The sequence below is a fragment of the Aethalodelphis obliquidens genome, unplaced genomic scaffold, assembly GCF_003676395.1.
Source record: "Aethalodelphis obliquidens isolate GAN/ISIS:26980383/991018 unplaced genomic scaffold, ASM367639v1 scaffold80, whole genome shotgun sequence".
In the NCBI taxonomy this organism is placed as follows: domain Eukaryota; kingdom Metazoa; phylum Chordata; class Mammalia; order Artiodactyla; family Delphinidae; genus Aethalodelphis; species Aethalodelphis obliquidens.
Window position 1 is genome coordinate 14118 of NW_020838024.1, and position 24002 is coordinate 38119.

General features: G+C 35.9%; 1 protein-coding gene across 2 annotated transcripts in view; it reads left to right on the forward strand.

Moving 5' to 3' along the window:
* The first annotated feature begins 1433 nt into the window (after window positions 1-1433).
* FYB1 (FYN binding protein 1) overlaps window positions 1434-24002 on the forward strand; it is a 34766-nt gene continuing 12197 nt past the window's right edge. Inside the window, exons 1-13 of one of the 2 annotated variants that reach the window (XM_027092657.1) lie at window positions 1434-1518; window positions 3440-3459; window positions 3900-3934; window positions 4928-5048; window positions 7326-7485; window positions 7988-8132; window positions 12490-12512; window positions 13656-13722; window positions 14495-14629; window positions 16313-16338; window positions 19098-19164; window positions 21885-21975; window positions 23136-23298. In XM_027092657.1, the coding sequence (XP_026948458.1) occupies window positions 1506-1518; window positions 3440-3459; window positions 3900-3934; window positions 4928-5048; window positions 7326-7485; window positions 7988-8132; window positions 12490-12512; window positions 13656-13722; window positions 14495-14629; window positions 16313-16338; window positions 19098-19164; window positions 21885-21975; window positions 23136-23298 (1066 nt within the window). In that variant the 5' untranslated portion in view covers window positions 1434-1505. The remainder of the gene's footprint in view (window positions 1519-3439; window positions 3460-3899; window positions 3935-4927; window positions 5049-7325; window positions 7486-7987; window positions 8133-12489; window positions 12513-13655; window positions 13723-14494; window positions 14630-16312; window positions 16339-19097; window positions 19165-21884; window positions 21976-23135; window positions 23299-24002) is intronic. The other variant, XM_027092658.1, reaches the window with a different exon arrangement.

Consider the following 24002-nt stretch of genomic DNA (forward strand, 5'->3'; position numbering starts at 1 on the left):
CATCACTTAAAAGGGGAAGTCAGAGCAAATTAACCCACAAAGGAAATTGTGGGGTAGTGACCAGAGGGACAAGAAGTGAGTGGGAGAGATTTCTCGTGGAAACAAAGGAGACTCCAGGAAGGCAAAATAGCCAATACTGTGATAAGAGCCACAAAGCAATCAAGTAGGTGCTGGCTGAGAAGTGTTTAATGGATTTGGTAATCAAATCTTTTAAGAATAGTTTCAGTGAAGGATTAGCAGGGGAAACCAGATTGTAGTCAATGAAGAAATGAGGAGGAGGAGAGCAAGTGAAGTCGGTGAGTATGGACAGCTTTTTCTACTTTGGGAAAAGGATGATGGCCTTATGGTAATGTGGAGGATTTAGAAAGGTGAAGAGAAGTGTTTGTCCTTCATGAATGAGAGTAACTTGGGCTGAGGGAGAAAACAGTAGTGAGATATTTAGGGATGGGGAGTGAAAGAAGAAGAACAATAATAGTAATATAAATAATATGATGACACACAGAAGATAGCGAATAAAAGGAGTAAAATAATTGATCATTCAGATAGGATTCAGAACACAGATGGAAGGAACTTCGGTAGGGACAGGTAAGGATGGGCGTAACTGTAGATAAGCTTGGGAGTTAAAGGAATGTATTTTAAGAGAGTTCACCCCCAATAAGTGCTATTTTATCAGTGAAATAAGACACAAGATCATCTGATGAAAAGAGAAAGGAGAGGAATAGGAGATCTGAGGGAAGTAATGAACGTTTTGAATAGCAATTGGGAAGGATGATGCAAGAGAGGGTTGACTAGAATAAAAGTGTAATGAGATTATAGAATAGTGTTGAGGGTATAGCTGAGATTGAATGTCAATTATTGGTAATATCCTAAATCAGTAAAATGGCAATTTTCCCCAGTTTTGCAAGTCAACCCAAGAATAGAAATAGAAAATATAGATGGTTCCATAAATCATTAGGGATTCGTGAAGCCCAGGTATTGATAGCTGTTATGAGCAGTTGGAGTGAAGTGGTTTGGAATGAAGCACCTTGGAGTTCAAGCCACAAGTGATGGAAGCAAAACCAGATGGAAAACATCTGGAAAAGGGTGATGAGTCAGGATTGGAACTAATGATCTTTGGAATCTGTACCGTACAGCCAATCATATACCTTCAGAACCCAGAATTGACTTATTGACATACTGTCCTTTTAACAGAAAAATATTTCTGCTCTGAAACTAAACTACTGATTAATTGTAGATACTCACTTTGAATGGGCAGTGCTGTGCTCAAGCTCCCCGATTCTCCACTTTTTGCAGCAGTAGTGGCATCAATACCAGGCTAAAGCCTATTCTACTGACTTCTGAAGTTTTAAATCAGAGCAGATATGAAAGAGAAGAGTTATTTTTAAATGATCCTTTTATTCTTTTTTCTTTTTCATTGTAAGGGGAGCATCTACTTGTTCCATTTTCACTTTTTCTTCTCTCTTGTTTTCAGAAGCCCTGTAAATGAAGAAAATCAAGATAGTGTCATGCACTCTGATGGTAAGAGGCGAAAGATGTTTTATTTATTTTTTCCCTCCAATTCGGAAGTTTGAGTTAATTATTCTCATAGGATCATTAATGGGTCATTATTGTCATTGGTCCATGCAAGACCCGTCTCTTATTTTACTTACTTATTTATTTCCTTTTATCTCCATGACCCACTCCCTTTCCTTCCTCCCCTTTACCAGAGACAAATATTCTAATGTACTTAGCGTGTGTCTTTTGTACATATTCTTTGCATGCTGTTGTATGTGTATATGTACATATTTCAATTTACATAAACTGTATATTATAGCTCACTCTGGCCTTTTTTTTTATATTCAGCATAATGTGTTTTGGGGGGCTCCTCCATGTTATATATGTATATTTAATTTCTTTCTGTTAACTACTGCACAGCACTCCATGGTATGCATCCTATGCATTCACATTTTACCTTCAACTCGCTGGTACCACAAATAATAGTTCAATGCACCTTCTTGTCCATATCTCCATGTGGACCTCTGAGAGCCTTCCTTTATGTATATCCAGCAGTAGAGTGGCTGCTTGTAAGCAATGGCATACTCATTCCAACTGAGTAGGATTAGAGTGCTCTCCAGAAGAGCTGCATCTCTGTGTACTCCCATCACAGGGCATGAAGATTCCAAGATGCCTGCCTTTCGCCAGTGCATAGTACCATGCAGCTTTCCAGTTGTTTCCAGTCTCACATGCATAAAATAATGACTTGTTTCATTTTCATATCTCTGCTTGCTGCTGAGTTCGAATACTTGATTTGTTTAATAGCCTTTGTGGTTTTCTCTTCTGTACGTTGCCAGTTCCTATTCCTTGACCATTTTTTCCTTGGGGTTGGTATCCTTTTCTGGATCATTTGCAGGAGTTCCTTTGTATTCCAGATATTAATCCTATGTCAGTTGTAGACACTGCAAATATCTTCTCTCATTCTGTCCATTGTCTATTAACTTAGTCCATGCTGTCCTTCACTGAACATAAATATATTTTGATATAATCAAATTCATTAATATTTACTTTGTAATTTATACTTTTTAAGTTTTATTTAAGAAGTCCTATCCCTAGGAAATACAAATATTATCTTCTATGAACTTTATCCTTTATAGTTAGGTCTTTGATCTCTTTGCAGTCCACTTTTGAGGCGTTAGTAGAAATCTAGATTTGTTGTCTCATGTACAAAGCCGGTTTTCCCATTACCATACTCTGAAATCCACCCTTTTCTCATTAATTTATAATGCCACATTTACTGTATTAACTCTATTGATGTGTTTGTGTCTTTGCATATATAGGTGTGTTTGTGTGTGCATAATGTGTGCTTCTATTTGTGTGTGTGTAAATTTGTGTACCTGTCTCTGAGCTCTCTGCTCTATTCCACTGGTCTATTCATTTGTATATCAGTTCCACACTGTTTTTATTATTATTGTTTTAGATGATGTCTTTGTACCTGGTAGTTTATTGATATTACCAAACCCTTGAACAGTAAAATATCTTTTTAAAAAATCTTATTAACTTGATTTGTTTGACACATGAAAGCAAATCTTTGGGAACAAGTAAGTCGAAAAGTGTGAACTAGTTGTGATTTTCTGGTAAAATCTTTGTTCCATACTGCAAGCCCGCAAAACCAAATGTGCATGCTTTTCATAAAGAGAACAAAGAGTGTCTTCATTAATTTTTGGCTTTTGCATTATTTTATGAAAGTCAGTGAAATGATTTTATAATTAAATTACAAGATTCAAAAAAGCCATAGTAAGAATCTAAACTGCATATTCTATTTTGTACTTCTATACCTTTGGTAAATTATAAGTTCTGTTACATGATGAACTGTTTTGAATATTATATTACATCTAATAATCCTGTATTAAAGCACTTCTTAATTACACTACATTAAATTGTATTCTTTTTTTAAACACTTTAGGAACTGGAAATCTGGATGAGGTCAGTTTTTTTTTCCTTCTCATATTATATTGCTGTAACTAGAATATGTAACAATTATTGTGATTCATCTTCTATTGATATAAACCAACAAATGAAAATCCTTATGAGTAATGGTGATTTTTTTCCATTTATAATCTTATTTCATCTAAAATGCTTGAGACATTAAACACCCATTATTACACTGACTCATAGTAATTTTGTAATGCTAAACATAGACTGAAGTCTGGCTACACATCTGAATTACATAGCAAGATATAAAATGAAATCTTTCTGTGCTTCCTTTTCCAGTCTGTCTCTAAAAAGGAAACAAAAATATTTTAAATAAGCCAAATTGACACACAAATGTATGCTTGTTTTACTGATTATTTGAGCAATGTAATATGTGTATGTTCCCTTATTAAATAATTACAGTTAATCATTATTAATGTTTTTCTTGACAGGAACAAGAGAGTGAAGGAGAAACATATGAAGACATGTATGAGTTACAGTTTTTTACCATGATATTTTCCTTCTAAGATGAATATAATGATTTGTATGAGGGAGAGTGGAGGGATATTCAACACTGGGAGGGAAAAGCTGTATTGTTCAAATGACGGGCATATAATGATAACCTTTATTTCAATACAAAGGACTAAAGATTCTTTTCTTGTCTAAGGATTTTACAGAGGATTCTATTAAAATGTCATCCCCGGAGAGGTCAGAGGCCTGCAGCCCACTAGATAGCCCACAGGCAGGGAATCACAGGGGCCGGGAATCTGATTTCTTGCTCTCAGTGTGTCCTTGGGCACATGAATTCGTGTATACGTTACAATGTCCTCACCTAGACAGCGCTTCACCTCACAACCTTGCTATGAGAGACGATTTAACACAGCACCAGATGCCAAAGTTTTAGTCTGCTAAACAGAAAGGTGTTAGAAAGGGTTCCAAAATGGGTTTCTGGGTAGCCCGAGACTAAGAAATTTCTTGGGAAATGAGTAGAAGTAGAATGAATATGTTATTTTATCTTTTGTTGATTCAAATATGTTAATTTTCCCTACCCAGTTCTTATTCAACTAATTCTGACTAAAGTTTCTGAATTAAGGTTTGTACATGTGTGTACAAGTGCATATGTGTACGTGAACTTGTACTAGTGAGTGCGTGAGAGAGAGAGAGAGAGAGAGAGAGAGAGAGAGATTAATTCTATTCATGCGGACAGGCCGCAAGAACCGTTATAAACAGTGCTTTCCACTTGCCTGCACGAGCTGTAAGGGCAGCAGAACCTTAGGAAGGCATCCTCATTTGAATGCCTCCTGCTGGGTCTAAGAACAGTCTCATACACCCAGGAATTTTGACAAGCCTTGGCTTTATACCTTCACCTATACTTCTTCACATACTATCTTCTGTTCTGGGTAGAAACCTCTCTGGATAGGGAGCCCTGACACATCAATGCCCGTGGATGCTAAAACAAACTTACAATTTTAATCCACAGAGAAACAGCCAAAGAAAGAGAGAAGAAAAGGGAAAAGGAGGAAAGGAAGAGATTAGAGCTGGAGAAAAAGGAACAGAAAGAGAGAGAAAAGAAAGAACAGGAAATAAAGAAGAAATTTAAAGTAAGAGCCTGCTTGCTGAAGGGTGAAAAAGAGTAACCTCTTTTTATGACTTTCACACAAAAGGGGCACAATTCTTGAAACCTTACATGGTCAGAGAATTACTTAATCATTGTTTTCTAAAGAGTAACTACCTTCACAATAGTAATGTTTTTGTCCAATAATCTCCTTTACCCCTGCACTAAAAACTAATGCAATAAAGTCCAAATAAAATATGGTGGGAGCTCAGGAAATTTTATGTTGATTGAGTGAAAGAGTACTTGATTTCTCAGACCCATCTTGACCCTCCTTGCTATGCATTTCATTTTATCCTACTCATAATATGAGCTCAGGACCACACACATACACATCCCTGTGGCATGTATTATAATGGTACGAGGGACAGAAGTGTCTCTGGATTAACCAGACCTGTCGTAATAAAGCTCCGTGAGCTACCTGATTGCTGCTGTCTAGACCTGACTTTTGCCTTTATTTTAAGCTGACCTACATTCTGACTTGATACCTGCTGTTTCTCCTCCCTCTTCATCCACCTGGATTTCTGACCTCTGTCTTCTCTGATCTCTGATTTCTAATTGTGTGATTTCTATTGCTACCACCACTACCACTATACTTGCGGACTATACTCTTTCGGCCAGTACGTCTTTGATGACATGGCCCATCTGGGGTGGGTCTAGTATGTCAGCTATAGAGTGATTATCTAGCTACAAAACTATTCTTCACTATAAAAAGGATTCATATCAAGTTTCCTTTAAATATTTAATTCCTCCTGAACATTTACAATATGGTTTGAATTATAAAAATGTGGTTTATATATAATTTCTCAGTATATTGATTATAGTAAAACAAAGATTCAACAGCAGGGCAAAGGGAAAATGTAAAGCTTAGAGTCAGTTGGACAGATGTGGATTCAAAGTCCAACTGCACATGCAAATTATGTGATCATGGGCATATTACTAAACTTCTCTGAATCTCAGATCCTTATTTTTAAAGTGAGTCAATGATACCTCTCCTGAAAGATTTTTATAGAATTAAATAAAATAATGCACGGAAGGCACTGTATCTATTATAGGATCTCATTCAGTTTTGCTTACTACATTAAGCAAAATTAAGATTACAGTATGAATACTAAAACATTTTACTCATACAGAATATATGGCTACCAATGTTTATAGTTTTCAAGTGGAAAACATGAAAAACTAATTTCTTAAATGAAAATCTTTATAACATACTTTTTATGAAGAGATTGTTTGTAGTTTTGAAGGAATGGTATGAAGCTTTCCCTTGTGGGGTTTTTTTTGAGAAATCAATTTTGCATTGTTTCACTCATTCATTTGAATAACATTTGTTAGTAAGAAAACAATAGGATATGGAAGATATACCACCAAATATGAACTCAAAAGTCTGTCAAGACTAGGACTTCACACGCTATATTCCTTCCACAAAATGTTAATAGATGTTCCAATTAAATAAATAAATGTGAGAACTGTTACATAGCTTCACATTTCATTAATTCCAAGACAAAATATTTCACATTTTAAAATTCTGATATTAAGATACGTTTTAACATCGTTGGCATATCAAAATTTAACTTAAGCTATTTTCTTTCTTTCTTGGTGGTGCATAATTAATGATATGTCTCACAATTCATCACATCACAAGTTCAATAAAATAAAGTAGACCTTCTTCAAAACTCACAATGCATATTTGCATATCAAAAGGTCCGAGAAATTCTGTTGAAAAGACCAATTTAGGATTAGGAAATGTTTAGGATTCATGACCTCTAAACTAGATTATTCCCCTGCTGTCAAGAAAACACTGTACTATTCAGGATATTAATTTAAAAACCTCTCATAATATTTGTTTGTTATTTTTATTATTCACAAAGCTATTTCTCTATCAAGCAAACCACCAGCATACCCCATAAAAACACATAGCACCCAGCAATTCGTACATAAGTGGTATTCGGTTATCGGTGGCTTTCTCTGCAAATCTTCCACAGAGTTCCCGAGGTCAACAGATCACTGCCACTCTCTCCTGGCCCCCGAGCATGTGCTTACCTGTTCTTTGCTGGTTCTGTCTGACCTCTGCAATTTTCCCCTAACCCCTCCTCTAAGAACATTCACCAGGAATGACATTCACCCTCAACTTCTAGTTCAAACCTGTAAATGTTGGTAATAGGCAGGTTGGCAAGTGGTGGACATATTGTCTTTCAAAACCGCGTTCCTTAAAGATGTTCTGAATAGTAAAGAAGCTGGTCGTGATTTTTTTTCCTCTTTGCAGCTAACAGGCCCTATTCAAGTCATCCACCAAGCAAAAGCTTGCTGTGATGTCAAAGGAGGAAAGAATGAACTGAGCTTCAAGCAAGGAGAGCAAATTGAGATAATCCGAATCACAGACAACCCTGAAGGAAAATGGCTGGGCAAAACAGCCAGGGGGTCATGTGAGTGCACATTTTCCTACGACTTCGAAGTGTTTTCTATTTGAGCCAATATTAATGTGAAAATTCTTCCAAAGCTACTCATAAGCATTAAGTTGGGAGCACGTTACAGGGTGGACAAAGATAGGAAGATTTTAAATGACAGGTATAGCTCCATCTTCACCTCATCTGTGTAATCTTTTTAGTGGGGAAAAATGTAAATATTTATAGTGTCTCAGGGAGGAGCAAAGAGCATTAGGTTCTTCATTGAGGTTAAAAGGCAAAAATGATTCATACGAATCACTTTGGAATCTTGAAAATAGACTCTAGGCTTACCCCAAACCACAACAGCATAAGACTTTGACAAAATACAGTGAAACATGTGTCAACAAGTCTATAAATCAGAATTGCAAGCAAAGAAATAAAGGGAAAATTTAAAGAGTAAGTGTGCAATTAATATTTTATCCACAACTTTATGATATTTAAACTACAGTTACCTGAACATAAATTGTTCCCCTTTTGGTAGATGGCTATATTAAAACAACGGCTGTAGAGATTGACTATGATTCCTTGAAACGGAAAAAAAATTCGCTTGGTGCTCTTTCATCAAGACCTTTTGAAGATGACCAGGAAGTATATGATGATGTCGCAGAGCAGGAAGATGTTAACAGGTATGTGTAAATACAAATTGTAAAGCAAATCAAATCATCTCTTTGTCAGATATTGTGGATTTTAAGATGCTAGAATTTTACTTTCCCTATTTCCTACTGCCCTCTATCACTAAACTGAATTACCATTTACAATCACTTCAGTATGGATGAAAAGTCATTTGAAACTCTGTAGTCTTTTATTTCACTCTTTGGTTGTATGTATCAAATACTACTTGAAATATAATGGGCCATTTGCCAGATATTGCCAAACGTGTTGTCAATCCAAAATGCTGTTTTACAGTATTTATTCTGATTTGATCGTAAGGATATGCCTAAAGTAAGTATGACTTTGTAAAACTGAAGGATGAGATGTAGAAGTTAGCTCTGAAAAATATAAAGTGTTTTTCTCTGAAATCTGAGTCTAAATATATTCATCGTTCTTATTTAAAAACATAACAGACAAAAATGCTTTTTTAAGCAACTCTACTTTGCTCTTTAAGAGTAAAAATGTAAAATCCCCTATGATCCCTGGCAATCAACTAAGGGTCCAACTTTCCATTCATTCCACTAGAATGGCATGACCTTCCCTGCAAGAATTATGGGAACATCTTTCTGGGGTAGAGGAGTCCAGAGGAGAGGATGGCGATCTTCTCCCACGTACCTTTCCTTCCCTTCTCTCTTTTCTCCGTCTCCAGCTCCCTTTATCCTTGCCTCCTCTTCTGTCTCTTTTTCCTAGCTCTGATCTTCCTTGTCCTTTCTTCTCCTTCCTTTTCCATTCCCCTTTTCTTTTCATTCCTTCTTGCCTCCAATATCTCCTGGTAAAGCCATAATCCCTTCAAGTTGAAGGAAAAGGAGAAGGAAAATCTCCAGCACGGTGAAGAATCCTCTTTTTTTTATGCCCATTTGTGAAATTGGGAAATCTCCCACGTGATCCAAAACACAGGATCTGTGCTAGACCTTCACTTGGGAAAAAATGTGTCTGCATTCTTCATAACTCAGATTTTAAAGGAAAAATATTTTCATTATCAACCATTTTAAAAATGTAAAATGATCAAAACAGTAATATACTTTTGAACTAGATGAAGAATTAAATTTCCCTCTTGTGGACTTTGAGCTCATGGCATCAATTAAACTTATGTTGCTCTCTGGCAGTTTTGTCTTTCTAAAATGAATAATAGGGAATTCCCTGGCGGACTGGTGGTTAGGATTCTGGGCTATCACTGCATGGGGCCTGGGTTCAATCCCTGGTTGGGGAACTAAGATCCTACAAGCCATGTGGCACAGCCAAAAAAAAAGAATGATGGCCTTCCATGCCTTCTTACCATGTTATGATCATAAATTATGCAATATATAGCAAAACATGCGATGTATGCACTGGAGTTTACAGATTGTAAATTGGCCTTAGTAATAAGAAACACCTTGACCTAATTTCAAAGTCAGTAAATGCTAATTTGGGGGTCAAAGTTCCAAATGGCCATATTCTGAGAGTTACAGAATTTTCTGGACATGAGTATGCCATACCATGTATATTAGCAACATATATACCTTATGTTTGTCTTTTATCTTTTTAAAAAAACACACACACATTTCTCTTATTTTGGAATTAAAGAACCCCAGTTATATTAATATATACATATTTACACTGATGAACATACTCAAGAAAAAAATGATAAATCCACAAAAAGGGATGATATCCTTAAAATGAAGCATTATGTTCTATAATAGGTGACTATTTCCCAAAACAACTGCTATTACCTTTTCCTTTTATCTAGTCTATACATACCACAACTCTAAAAGATATCTCTAGTTAGTAAACATGTAGCAGAAAAAGAATCTTCCATTTAATAAACTGGGGTTGGAGGAGGTGTATGGTTTTTATGCTTAATATTTTAAACAAGTATAGCCCCACAATATTTACTAGCATCTATTCCTCACTTATGCGCATTTAATAAGAAAATGGAATAAGAGACATCACTTCTACACAAGTTTTTTTCTTGAAACTACAGCTGCTGCTGGCAGAGATCTCATGACAGAATATGCTTTGTCCTCAGTAGAACAAGGAAAGATGCTAAGTATAGCTGGCAGCTTGTCCTGGCAAGAATAAGAGAAGGCACCATCCTCTTCTCTCCCTCCCCCAGATGCCTCCTGGTTCCTTGCACTCTTTACCGGCTCTTTCCCAATTCCTCCAGGGTAAGGAGAGCTGACTGTGTACTTCAAATTCTGTGAGCAGACAGGAGGCTTAAAAGCACAGGACCTGACAGCGGTTCTTCTCCCTTTCTTCTCAACTAAGCAATTTTTTGTGCTAAATGTGAAACGTTGAACAAAAGGAAATTACAAGTGCAAATACCACTCTTCCATCACATAAAAATACTTTCTTCTATGTATGTTTCCAACCTTTTCCCTGCGATTTATCCTTTCCTCTTTCTCTTTCCTCCTCTTTTCTCACACTCTCCTCTCCTTACCTCTCATTCATCTGATCAATGGTTTGTATTCCAAAAAGACCATTATGGGAAATTGAAGAACGGCTATAGAGATGAAATCATGTATGGTGGCTTTGCTCCTGATTATAACTCTGTTCTTTAGGAATTGGGTGTGAGACTCTCCAAGGGAATATATTGTATTTGCCAGGAGTGGCAGCCAACCCAAATTGCAATTTTTCACATAATTCTATCTGCTTGCTTCATGCTCAAAGGGAAGTGTTGAGGACAATGAATGTGAAAATAGTTTGTAAGCAAGTAGAAAATATACTAAAAATTCATCAAAAATCCATTCTTATTTATATATTAGGACACTTATAGCATGTTTTCCTCCAAAGTTCCATTAACAAACGTACTTTTTATTTCTAGATTAGCAGTAGATCTGCATCGGACCAATTTCTTTTATTCTGACTTAAAGGTTGAGGAATCAGATATGAGTGTATAATTACACTATACGATTGTAATATCAGACTGATATCTGTTACTGGCAGATTATCCAAAAGGCTCAAATGGTGACACAGGGAATGCAGCGAGGTGTAGCCAAAAGGATATTGTAAGGGAAGGCAGGATGCTGAAGTTCTCCTCTCATCTGTTCATTTACTTAAAAGTGGGCTTGGTCACATCACGTCATTTCTCAGCACCTCAATTGCTTTCTGCAAAATGAACTAGATGACTTCTGAGATTTTTTTTTTAGTTCTCACACTCTACACTTCCTTTGTTCTCACAGAACTCATATTTTAGTGGCAGAAATGGACAAGAAAACAGACAATTATAAAAGAGGGGAAATAGAGAATGTTATCAAAATAAATTAAAAATCAGAATTCTGGATTTAGAGAATCAGGAGCCACGCTCTACAAAGGCCCCATGAAGAGGATTTCAGTTTTTTTTAAGTTCTCCCTTTTAAAAAAATGGAATGCTATTGGACTAAGAGTTAAATGCTGTGACTATAAGATAGCAAAAGAAAATTGAATTTAACGCAATAATGGTTCTGGAATAATACTCTCTTTTTATAAGTAAGTCCATCTATGGAATGATGTAATACAGTATAATCTGAAAACTGCCTCATGGGAACATGCTAGAAGCAAACAGTATCATTGTTTAGAATACTTTATGGTACTGAATCTCACTCGATTCTTATTAGGTTTGTTTTGCTTTGTTTTTTGCTTTGTTACTACTCATCTATTACAATAAGGAACAGTTTTTCTTCCTTTTCACATATAACATCTGATAACTTTTTTTCTAACTAAAATACAGCTGATTTACAATACTATATTAGTTTCAGGTATACAACATAGTGATTCAACGTTTTTATAGGTTATACTCCATTTAAAGTTATTATAAAATATTGGCTATATTCTCTATGCTGTACAATATATCCTTGTAGCTTATTTATTTTGTACATAGTAGTTTGTACCTCTTAAACCCTTATCCCCAGCTTGCCCCTCCACCCCATCCCCTTGTTACTGATAAGCAGTACTTTGTTCTCCATATCTGCGAGTCTCTTTCTGTCTTGTAATATTCATTCATTTGTTTTATTTTTTTTAGATTCCACATATAAGTGATAGCATACAGTATGTGTCTTTAACTATCTGACTTATTTCACTAAGTACAATACCCTGTAGGTCCACCTGTGTTGTTGCAAATGACAAAATCTCATTCCTTTTATGACTGAGTTACATTCCATTGTGTATATGTACTACGTCTTCTTTATCCACTCATCTGTCGATGGATACTTAGGTTGCTTCTATTGATATATCTTGGCTATTGTAAATAACATCCTGATAAACTTTTGATTGGAATGTTATTTTTTCTTTTGTATAACTGCTCAATATATGTACTTCTCTCCCTGATAGCTAAATACTTCATATATTAATTTAATTGGTCCACTTTTCTTTTCCTAGCCACAATCAGAGTGGAAGTGGAGGTAAGCCACACACTTTCATCAGCAGTTTCTGCAAGTCTTCGACGTTTTTGTGTGTACTAATGACAAAATGCTTTTGTCTGCAAACAATGAGGAGGATCTTAATGTGGTAGAAAGAACACTGGACTGGGAACCAATGACTGGGAGTCCAGCCCTGGCCACTGAGTGACCCTGAGCAAGTCAGTTCTTTCTTCTAAGTTTGTTATGGGTCGTAGGGTGACTCCACTTCCAGTATGCCCAGGGCAGTGTTGACTTATGCCAATTGTCTGAGCACAATTTTTAGTAGTATCCCCCTTCACTTTCAGAAGTATCCTTGTTTGGATGATAACTTACATGGTCACCTTAGCTATGACTCCTAAAGACTCCTCATTATCTCATCAACAAAATAAGGGTTACTAATACCTGGCAGTGCTAAAATTCTCATCCTAAAAATCAAATGTCAAGTTGATTGTACATATTCCTGTACAGAGAAGGTACTCAATAAAGATTTGTTAAATAAATATTTGTCAAATAGAAAGGTTCCTAAGGACTATAGGATAACAAATCAAAAAAAGGTTTAACTTTTAAAATATCACATTGATGAAATGAAATAAAGAAATGAAAAGTCAGCCCATCAATGTTTATAAATTCACCTTTCATTTTATTTGCTTTTCTTTACTTATATCTTGATTGGTAGCTTTTTCTGAATGTCTCCTCAGTATTAATTAAATTTTTCTTATCACCTCTCCCTTCTTTTTCCACAATAAATTCTAACTCTATCTTTATTTAATTTGATTTTTTTCATAGTTATTTTCCCCCATTTCTTTCATCTCCCATGCATACTACTCTTTATCTTCCCTCATATTTTTATTACATTTCACCTCTAAAAATTCCTTATAAGATAATGTTAAAAATAATTAAAATAATTTAAATTAAATTAATTAAATTAATTTATTAATTAAATTAATTAAATTAAATTTAAAAATTAAATTAAAAATAATTTACCTACTACCTATGTGAGAGTGGGAAATAAAGCTAGTTTTTATTTAAATAGTTGATATGAAAGTAGGATGCTTTCTGCAATTAAATTTCACAAATTTTGAGTGAACATTTGTGACCAAATTATAAAACTAACAGAAGACTTTTTCCCCCCTAATTCACATGAAGGGATGTTCCCACCTCCCCCAGACGATGATATTTATGATGGGATAGAAGAGGAGGATGCTGTTAATGGGTAAGAATGATCAGCGAATTGCCTTTTTGCAAAGTATTGTATATACTGGAGTTGTATAGTTTTGATTTCTATTTAAAATAAAAAGCAGAAATAGCATTCCCTGTTACATTACCAAAACTTATTTGAATGTTTAATTAACAGCATTAGTAAATGCGGAAGTGTAACTGCACCACACTTCAAATGAAGTGGTATATCGTTTGGAATAACCTTGACAACTACGTCAAAAGAAGTGAAATGAAAAAGGGATAAAGGATTAGAAGTGTTGCAGATTTTTTTTTCAAACTTTTCCCTATCATTTATTTATCAATCAATAATTTATTTTTATGACAATCTGGAAAGTTAATCAGTAGCATGGCTATCCTTTGTATATTAAACATAGTTGTAGGCAACCCAAATAAACTGAGATCATATGCTATCTGTGGCAAAACCAGTATTGAATCCTTTGGGTGTTTAAACTTTTGAAATGGTGTATTTTAAAATTTAAATACATTTAAAAAAATGTTTAATCTATTAACAACTTACTTTTAATACAGTATAGCTAAATTGATGTTTAAAACTTAATCCTGACTCAGCTCGCTAGTTTAAGAACCAGGAGAAATCTACCAAATAGGAAAAAATAACTTACCTATTTACCTAGTAGAAGCAGTATTCAAAGACCATAACCTATAAACGTAATAGCTTCATTTTGTTCAATACAATGAGTAGCTTACAGCCTGAATGATCAAAGCAATATAATTATAAAAAATCTGATCAATGCCTGCATGCTCCAAAGCTCCACGCTACAGGATGAAGAGAAGAGTAACACGTGGTCCTGGGGGATTTTGAAGATGTTAAAGGGAAAAGATGACAGAAAGAAAAGTATACGAGAGAAACCAAAAGACTCTGAGTCAGACAATGAAGGTTCATCGTAAGAGTCGACCAACCACCAAATACAGTGCACGATAACAGCACTAATAATTTAATCAAATGCTGCTAATATTTTATAACCAATAACCAATTTCTGACAAACTTCTAACAATTTAATGTGTTTTTTCCATTAGTTATTCTAGCCTAATTTACTGTGTCACCCTTAAACTCATGCATTTATATAAGAGGAGCACAAAGGATTCGAAAATCATCATATGGTTCAAAAATATATTTTGCTTTCCATTCAAACATGTACAAGCACACACACGCACAAGTGTACACACACACACCCTCACACACTCATACACACTCACCCTCCATTTAGTAGGACTTTTTTAAACTGTGGCATCACATCTGAATGTTCACAATTCCAATGCCACATTTTATTATATAATATTGTATACTAACTATTCTTCAAAATATACATTCTCTTTTAAAAATTAATTGCTAGAAATAAAGGACACAATTTGGAATTTCTTTTCTCTAAGTACAGTATTTAAAGTCTTTGTAACTCTATATCACAATTGTGATATATTAATTCTACTTGAATTACATATTTATCCTATAATAAAATTATTCTAAATATCTTCAGTTTGTATAAATAAAACTAAAGCATAAATTTTATCTTTCCATACAAAAATAACCCTTTAGTATAAGTTCCATGTGTATGAATTTGAAGGATCTTAATTACACTCACTGGTACAGGATATCCTTATTTTATATGTGCCTAATAGATTCACCACACTTAACTGAAGTCTTTATAAGATGTTAATTCCACATAGAAGTCGTAATTTTAAACCCTTTTGTGAGACACTAAAACAACACTCAATAAACAGGACTCTTAAAATTATAAGTAAACATAGCAAATCTTCTCTTCATGCAGCATTACTCAAATGTAGTCCTTAGAAATAAAAGAAGAGATTTTTTTTTTTGCTCTAATTACACACCAGCTAATTCTGGTTTTAGATCACTTGAACTAATGACCTTTCACACTTTACTGTAACTGTGCACCATTCTTCCAGTGATGTGTGTGTGTGTGTGTGTGTGTGTGTGTGTGTTTAAAGCTCAGAAAGTAATAAAAGCAAAGGTCTTTTTCTGTTGCAACTAAAAGCCACCCAATCCTGATTTCAAATCACTTCTGTTAATAAGCTCTCACTCTCTAGTTTCAGTGGATTTTCCTCTCTTATTCACCATTCTTCTTTTGGAGATATACATGTACATATTGTTGAAACATGGTCATATAAAGATTCCTATGACCTCTGCTGATTTTGACTCTGCATTTCTATTCTTTGAGTCAAATAAACAGTTTTGGGCCTGAGCTATGCCACAGCGACTCCAGAATACTGAGACCATTTAATTACTCTGGTATGATAATATGCCCAAACTTCATAGAACAAATCTGCAAACATTGGTCTAATGGCTGTGAGCAAAATAAACCACTGGATATCTTGACTCTTGACTTTTTTGGTCAGCACTGGAGTTCACAAAAAGTCTTGCTAAATTCCAGATTGATGGACAAAAACTTGGGACTTAGCAGAGAAATGGAGGATGAGAAAGGAATGACAGTCAGCAGATTAATTAGACTTCATAAGCCTCCAGGCTATTCATGTCTCTCCTAAATAAAAGACTCAATTTCTGTGTTTATATTGGTCTGATTATAACTGTGTTATCATTTTCTTTCCAGTTTCCCTTCTCCTCCTAAACAAGTGGGTAAGTAATAAAAGCTAATTGTATATTTTATATCTCACTTCTTGCAGATGAGGTAGTGGAAAGGATTGGCTATAGTCACGCTGTCTGAATTAAAGTCCTGACTCTGAAAATAATAAATTGTGTAACCTTGTCAAGTAACTTCACCTGGGGTCACCACAGTTTCTCAACAGTAAAATAGTGGGAAGAGGAAATTTTAAAATATCATGAATTTTGAACAGTTCTTCCAGCCATAGGATCACTATGGAGAAAGGGCCGAGTAGGGATGGACCCCAACATTCCCCATGGACCCTCCCCACCCCAATTCAGTCAGAGCTTGGTGTATTGGACTTATGCATAAAGATTTCTGAAAACATGCCACATTATATGCCATGAAGGTCCTTCTAAATCTAAATTTCTTTGATTTTTAAAATGTATCACTTATATTGTCTTTGGAAAATTTTCCACTGCTCAATGTGAAACAGTTTCTTCTTTGTACAATTTTGATCAGCTTATTTTTTTACCCCTGCTGAGACAGATCTTTAAAGGAGTTTTCTTAAGTTTACTTTGAACAAAATAAAATGTCTCACAAGAATATTCAGGGGCTTTCAAAAAGTTTATTTTGACTTGTAAATAAATTGAAAGAGGGCTTCCCTACTGGCGCAGTGGTTGAGAATCTATCTGCCTGCTAATGCAGGGAACATGGGTTCGAACCCTGGTCTGGGAGGATCCCACATGCCGCGGAGCAACTAGACCCGTGAGCCACAACTACTGAGCCTGCGCGTCTGGAGCCTGTGCTCCGCAACAAGAGAGGCCGCAACAGCGAGAGGCCCGCGCACCGCGATGAAGAGTGGCCCCCACTTGCCACAACTACAGAAAGCCCTCGCACAAAAATGCAGATGCAACACAGCAAAAATAAATTAATTAATTAATAAACTCCTACCCCCAACATGAAAATAAATAAATAAATAAATAAATTGAAAGAGCAAACGAAACACAAAGATAATCTATTCTTCCAGACTGTTTATCTGACTTTGTTTTCAGTTATCAATTTGAAAATATGTAAGGCTCTAACTCAAATTGATCAATAACTGATAAGCTTATATCTTAATCTATAATTTTCAAAAAGTACTCAAGAAACTTAGCTCTTGGGCTCCCCTGGTGGCGCAGTGGTTGAGAGTCCGCCTGCCGATGCAGGGGACGCGGGTTCATGCCCCGTCCGGGAAGATCCCACATGCCGCGGAGCGGCTTGGCCGGTGAGCCATGGTTGCTGAGCCTGTGCGTCTGGAGTCTGTGCTCCGCAACAGGAGAGGCCACAACAGTGAGAGGCCCACGTACCGCAAAAAAAAAAAAAAAAAGAAACTTAGCTCCACAAATAGTAGGAACAAAATGGAAAAAATGTGATCAAATAAGTAAAAAATGTGTTTCTTGTTTTAATTTTCTTTCATTCTCAAAGGTGTATTAAGTGCATGTGCATGGAATAGTAACTTTTCCCTTTCTGGAAACCAGTGATATGTAATATTTTTACATATTTATTATAGATTCTTCATATAGTTGAGCACGTTTTATCCTGTGAAATTACTTAACCTGAGTGGGAGGAAAATACACACACAAGCACACACACACACAAACATATATACATACATATACAGAGCATATATATATATATATATATATATATATGTGTACATATATACAGAAGGGGGGGGATTTTTTTTTTTGGTTGCACCAGGTCTTAGTTGCGGCAAGCAGGCTCCTTAGTTGTGGCTCCCCGGCTCCTTAGTTGTGGCATGGGAACTCTTAGTTGTTGCATGCATGTGGGATCTAGTTCCCTGACCAGGGATCAACCCAGGCTCCCTGCATTGGGAGCGTAGAGTCTTATCCACTGTGCCACCAGGGAAGTCCCAAGGTGGGGGGGGGGATTTTTTAAAGGAAATCAAATCCTTACCACTACCAGAGAGCATTTTAAACTTTCTGTGATAATCATTTCTTAAAACATTTGTACTCTCTTCAACTCATCTCTTCAGCTTAATTTGCTGTGGAGCAACTTAATAGGTGTAGAGAGGATGCATTCCTCCTGACTTTATTAACAAGAAGTCTAGGATCAAGAAAAATGTCTACATATTGGAAAAGCCATTGAACCTGTTAAGGTCATAGCAACTTTTCCACCAATACTGATTCTCAAGACCTGCTGGTATCAGAAGTGTCTTTTATTTTACAATAGTGCCACACATAATATTCCTACAAGGTAAAAGTTAATAAAGACAGATCAATGAGTAAAAAAGAGGGATAGATAGATAGATGATAGATAGATAGGCACAAAGGCAAAGACATATAAATAAAGTGATATATATTATCCTAGCACCCCAAATCCCATCAAAATCTTTACTTCAATCTCTACCTGCAGCCAATGGCCAGTAATATTGATTTGCTTGTCAGCAATCTACTAATCTTACAATTCATCACACTTGTGGATATTCAAATAATCTCAGTCACTGCTTTAGGGTTTTTTTCCTGATAACAATAGTTATTATCATTGCCACTATTTTGTTGTTGTTGTTGTTTTTCTTTTTGAGGGATACTTAACACAAGCATCAAGGAAGAGAGGAACCTCTCTCTCCCTTTTAAGGAATAGGCAGTGCTTCCAGGAGAAATGTACAGAGACCTCAGGAAAACTTATTTTGTTGTCCTTGAAACAATCTTTATATTAAAATCCCATTGAATGCTCATATCAAAATGTACATTAACAGTGTTTCAACATTTGCTATTGTGTCTTTTGTTAGACATGGGAGATGACGTTTATGACGATGTGGATGCCTCTGATTTCCCTGCTCCACCACCAGAGATGAGGTAATTTAAATGTTCTCATTACAGTGAAGTTATGAAAATCAGACAGTTTAAGAAAATTCAGCTGGAATAAAACCCCAGTGAGGGCGTGTGTACTGTGTGCCATCCTGTTGGCTCTGTCGTCCTCTCCCTGATCCCAACTCTGACCTCTCTGCCAGGTTTGTGAATGGATGGATAGCCCAGGTTCTCCTCCTCCTTCTCTCTCTCGCTTCCCCTCACCCCTTCCCAGTGCCTTCTTCCTGACCCCTGATTATCTTCTGACCTATGACTCACCAATGTCTTCATTCATTTATTTACTCATTCACTGGGAAAATATTTGAGAGCCTGATCGCAACTGCTCTCACTGATTCATTCGCTCCCTTTTTTACTTTTTTCTCAAAACGTTTTTTATCTTGAACACACTGCTTAGTTTATGTCTCAATCCTAACCCACCTGCTTCAAGCCTCCTCCATCCTCCGCAAGAAGATCGTTTCCTTTTATGAAAAAAAAAAAGAGAGCAGATTTGTGTTTTGAAAGGACTTTTACGAGTTATGTCAATTTTTCACAAAATCATCTGATTCTCAAAGGTTCCATTCAAACAAAAACAGTCAACAGTGAATAGTGACATTCTTTAACTTACCTAAGGCTTCAATTTAATTTTAGACAAAAGTTGTAAGAAAACCTAAAATCAATTAATAGAAGAGGAATACCTTTACAAAATTCTTTTGTAATAGAAAATAACATGTTAGGATGCTTTTTTATACCCCAATAAATATGTGAGATGATCTGATACATGCTATGTATGGAAGCAAGAACACCTCTCTAGCTTTTTCAAGAAAAAAGAAAGATGAATAAAAAGATCTTGAAGTTGATCAGTTAAAGGATAGAAGTAACATCAATGGAATACAGTAAGTGGTGTCTTCTGAGCTGTACTGGTAAAAAATGCATGAGTGAACTCTAAGTTTATGTTTTTGTCTTTTTTTTTTTTTTTTTTTTTTTGCGGTACGCGGGCCTCTCACTGTTGTGGCCTCTCCCGTTGCGGAGCACAGGCTCCGGACGCGCAGGCTCAGCGGCCATGGCTCACGAGCCCAGCCACTCCGCGGCACATGGGATCCTCCCGGACCGGGGCACGAACTCGTGTCCCCTGCATCGGCAGGCGGACTCCCAACCACTGCACCACCAGGGAAGCCCCTCTTTTTTCGTTTTTTTTACCAACATTGTTAAACTAATTTTACACAACAAGAGCAAGATCAAAGAAACTGAGGGGAAAATATCCTGTTATTTATATAAGAAGATCAAGTTCTACAGGCAAAACACACCAGAAATATGAAAGGAGAATCATTCTCCTTTTTCAGTTCTCCATGAAAGGAAAATCTAATCTTCAGAAATATGTTAAGTTTTAATATTCCTCACCATTGGGACGTCGCTTCTATTCCTGACAGTTTTAAGCACATTTTTGTCTTTAATATTACTGTAGAAATGCCACCACATTCCATTAAATAGCTCTCTAGGAACCCAGAGTCACCCACTGGCCCTTTTCTTTAAGCAAAATAAGCCCCAGCTGATTAAACTTTGTGCGATATGTACTAATTTCTTTCCCGTTGCTTATTTTCAGAGTTTAAGGCAATCGTGTGTCTCTAACACAGCATTCTATTTTTTTAAATAAATTTCAATAAATTACCTTTAACGAGAGCTTGTGGGGCATTTTTAACATTCATGTATATTCTGATTGCTCCAGAGTGCTAATCCGGGCCAGCGATTCCACTACTACCCAGGTACCATCAGAGAGAAGGTATGAGGGACAATGCAGAACCTAGGGCAGGACAGTGTGCTAATTCATTTCCCAGTGAATGAACTAAATTCTAAGATTCAAAATTTTTAAATAAATCAGTTACAAACAAAACTTTACCTTAGGTAATCAAAATTAATGTCAGTGTTTAAAATTTTTCATTATTCACAAATATTCTGATTTTTTAAATTCCCTCCTACAGAGAGTCACAGCCTTTCCCTAACATCCATACTTAACCCAGGAATTGTTCACAACCTTGGTTGCAAATTAATATCACCTGGGAACTTTTAAAATACATACGTCAGTACCTGGACCTCACTCAATTTAATTAATTAGAATTTTTAATTAATTTAATTTCTGGGAATTAGACAAGGGCAGTGGTATTTTTTAAAAACTTCCCAGGTGATCCTATATGTGGCCAGGCTGGAGAATCACTACCTCAGAGCTGTTCACCTGTCTTATAATAATTGGCTTTAGTTGGTATCATGAGATGTGACCCTGGCTTTGTTTTAAGTAGATTATATATAGATAAATTTTTTAAGCCATAAAAATCAGTCTTTCACAAAGTGTTCTTTTTTAAAAAGCCTTTTCTATGACATTAGCCAAACCACTTAATTATCTAGGAAGGGTTGAAAAATATAAGGGGTTCAAGAATAGGTTGAATCATATGAAACTGCTGGTATGTAACGATGTTTAAACTATACTTCAGTCATTTTATACCATTCAACATAATACATTATCTCTCACTTCCATTTTAACTCAGTCTGTATTCTTTTGAAAATCTATTCTGCATTATGAAATGTCATCATTTATTACAATGAATGTACTAGATTTCTAACAATGATAATTGAAAATGAAATTTAACAAAAATGTAATGTTATGAATTGTCTGTTATACACTATTCTTCTTATATTTTGAAACTAAATGCTATTTTATGTGTGTTCTGCCATCCTAGTCAAGGAGCCAAGGCCAAGGCAGAAGAAAAAGACCCTAAGAAACTAAAAAAGCAAGAAAAAGAAGAAAAAGACTTCAGGAAAAAATTTAAAGTATGTTTACATTTAAATATCATACAAAGTTCAAAGTGCTAATGAAAAAATTGATGATTTTTAAAAGTGTAATTATCAATATCACAGTTCTCCATCACAACTCCTTTATTTTCTACAAAATTTATTTTAGATTTAAATTTATTCCTATAAGAAATTAAGTAAACTCTCATACGCAATATATGTACTGTGATAATCATCTAAATTTAGCTGTCAGAAGGTAAGCTAAAAATAGAATAGATAAAAAAGATGTGAGATAGATAGATACATGTGAAATATTATTCAGCCACGAAAAACAAGGAACTCCTGCCATTTGTGACAACATGGTTGAACCTTGAGAGCATTATACTAAGCAAAATAAGTCAGAATGACAGAGACAAATACTGTGTGATATCACTTGTATGTGGAATCTAAAATAACCAAACCCACAGAAATCAAGAGTAAAATCATGGTTACCAGAGAAGGGGAGCATGGGGAGATGTCTGTCAAAGGGTACAAATACTCAGTAGTTAGATGAGTAAGTTTTAGGGATCTAATTACAGCACGGTGCTTATAGTTAGCAATACGGTATTATATACATGGAAGTCCCTAATGGAGCAAATCTTAAATGTTCTCACTATAAAAAAAGAAATGGTAATATTGCGAGGTGATCAAGCCAATAGAATTTACGTTCTGGTTGTTATCATTTTGCAATATATGAGTGCGACAAATCAACACATGCATTACATCTTAAATTTTAAAAAACTTTTTATTTTAAAAATAATTATTAGGGGCTTCCCTGGTGGCTCAGTGGTTGAGAGTCCGCCTGCCAATGCAGGGGACACGGGTTTGTGCCCCGGTTCGGGAGGATCCTACATGCCGCGGAGCGGCTGGGCCCGTGAGCCATGGCCGCTGAGCCTGCGCGTCCGGAGCCTGTGCTCCGCAACGGGAGAGGCCACAACAGTGAGAGGCCTGCGTACCGCCAAAAAAAATAAAATAATAATAGTAATTATTATTAGGTTGGTGAGGTTATGAGTGATTTTTCTCCAAAGAAGTTTTTGTTATTTTTGGAAAACAAGGAACTAGTTATTTAACAAAGATTTTCTTAATAAATCTGTCCTAAATGAATTACTTTAATACTACGCATCAATCAATAAGGTAAATGTTTTTCCTTATTTTTCCAGTTTGATGGTGAAATTAGAGTCCTCTATTACACCAAAGTTGCACCCTACTTAACTTCTAAAAAGTGGGGGAACAGAGATCTACAGGTGAAGCCTGGAGAATCCCTGGAAGTTATACAAAACACAGATGATACAAAAGTTCTCTGCAGGAATGAAGAAGGAAAATGTAAGTCACTATTTATTCTTTATCGCTAGGACACCCCAGAATTTAACGACTAAACAAGTTTTAGTTATCACTCCTATTTGTATTAACTGTTTTTGCTCCATGCTTTGTGCGTTGTGGAAAACATTAAGAAACTGGAGACCTCGCTGTGCTGGAATCAATGTATTTAATTTTAATTTTTTTTTTTTTTCATTTCCCACCTGCTATATTTGGCACTGAGTTGCCAAAGTTATGCCAAATTCGTGCTTCTGAAAATGTGGTCCCCAGACCACCAGCATCAGAAAACTCCTGTGTGTATTACAATTCTAACACCCTGGACCCACCCTTGACTTGCTGAGTCATGTACTCCGTGGGTCAGACAGAGTCTGTGATCATAACGGCTTCCCTAGTTTGCTCCTACGTACACTAAAGTGAGAACCACTCTGCTAAAGTAGTGAGTGGTTCTTGCTCTGGTCTGGTTTGAAATTATATCACATATGTCACACCTAGAATCTCCAGTTTTCCTACCTTGCAAATTCACTTGTTTTCACTTCCTGTTCGGCCACATTTAATACGACATTCTATTCCAAATAAACACAAGAGTGTCCTGTCCTCTCTGACTTTCTCAGCTACTAAAGCTGGCAGATGGAAATGTTTTTGTCCAGTTTTAAAAAGAAGCTTATTTCATTTAACGTCCAGAGAAGAGTAAGTCAAAATTATGTTGTCCT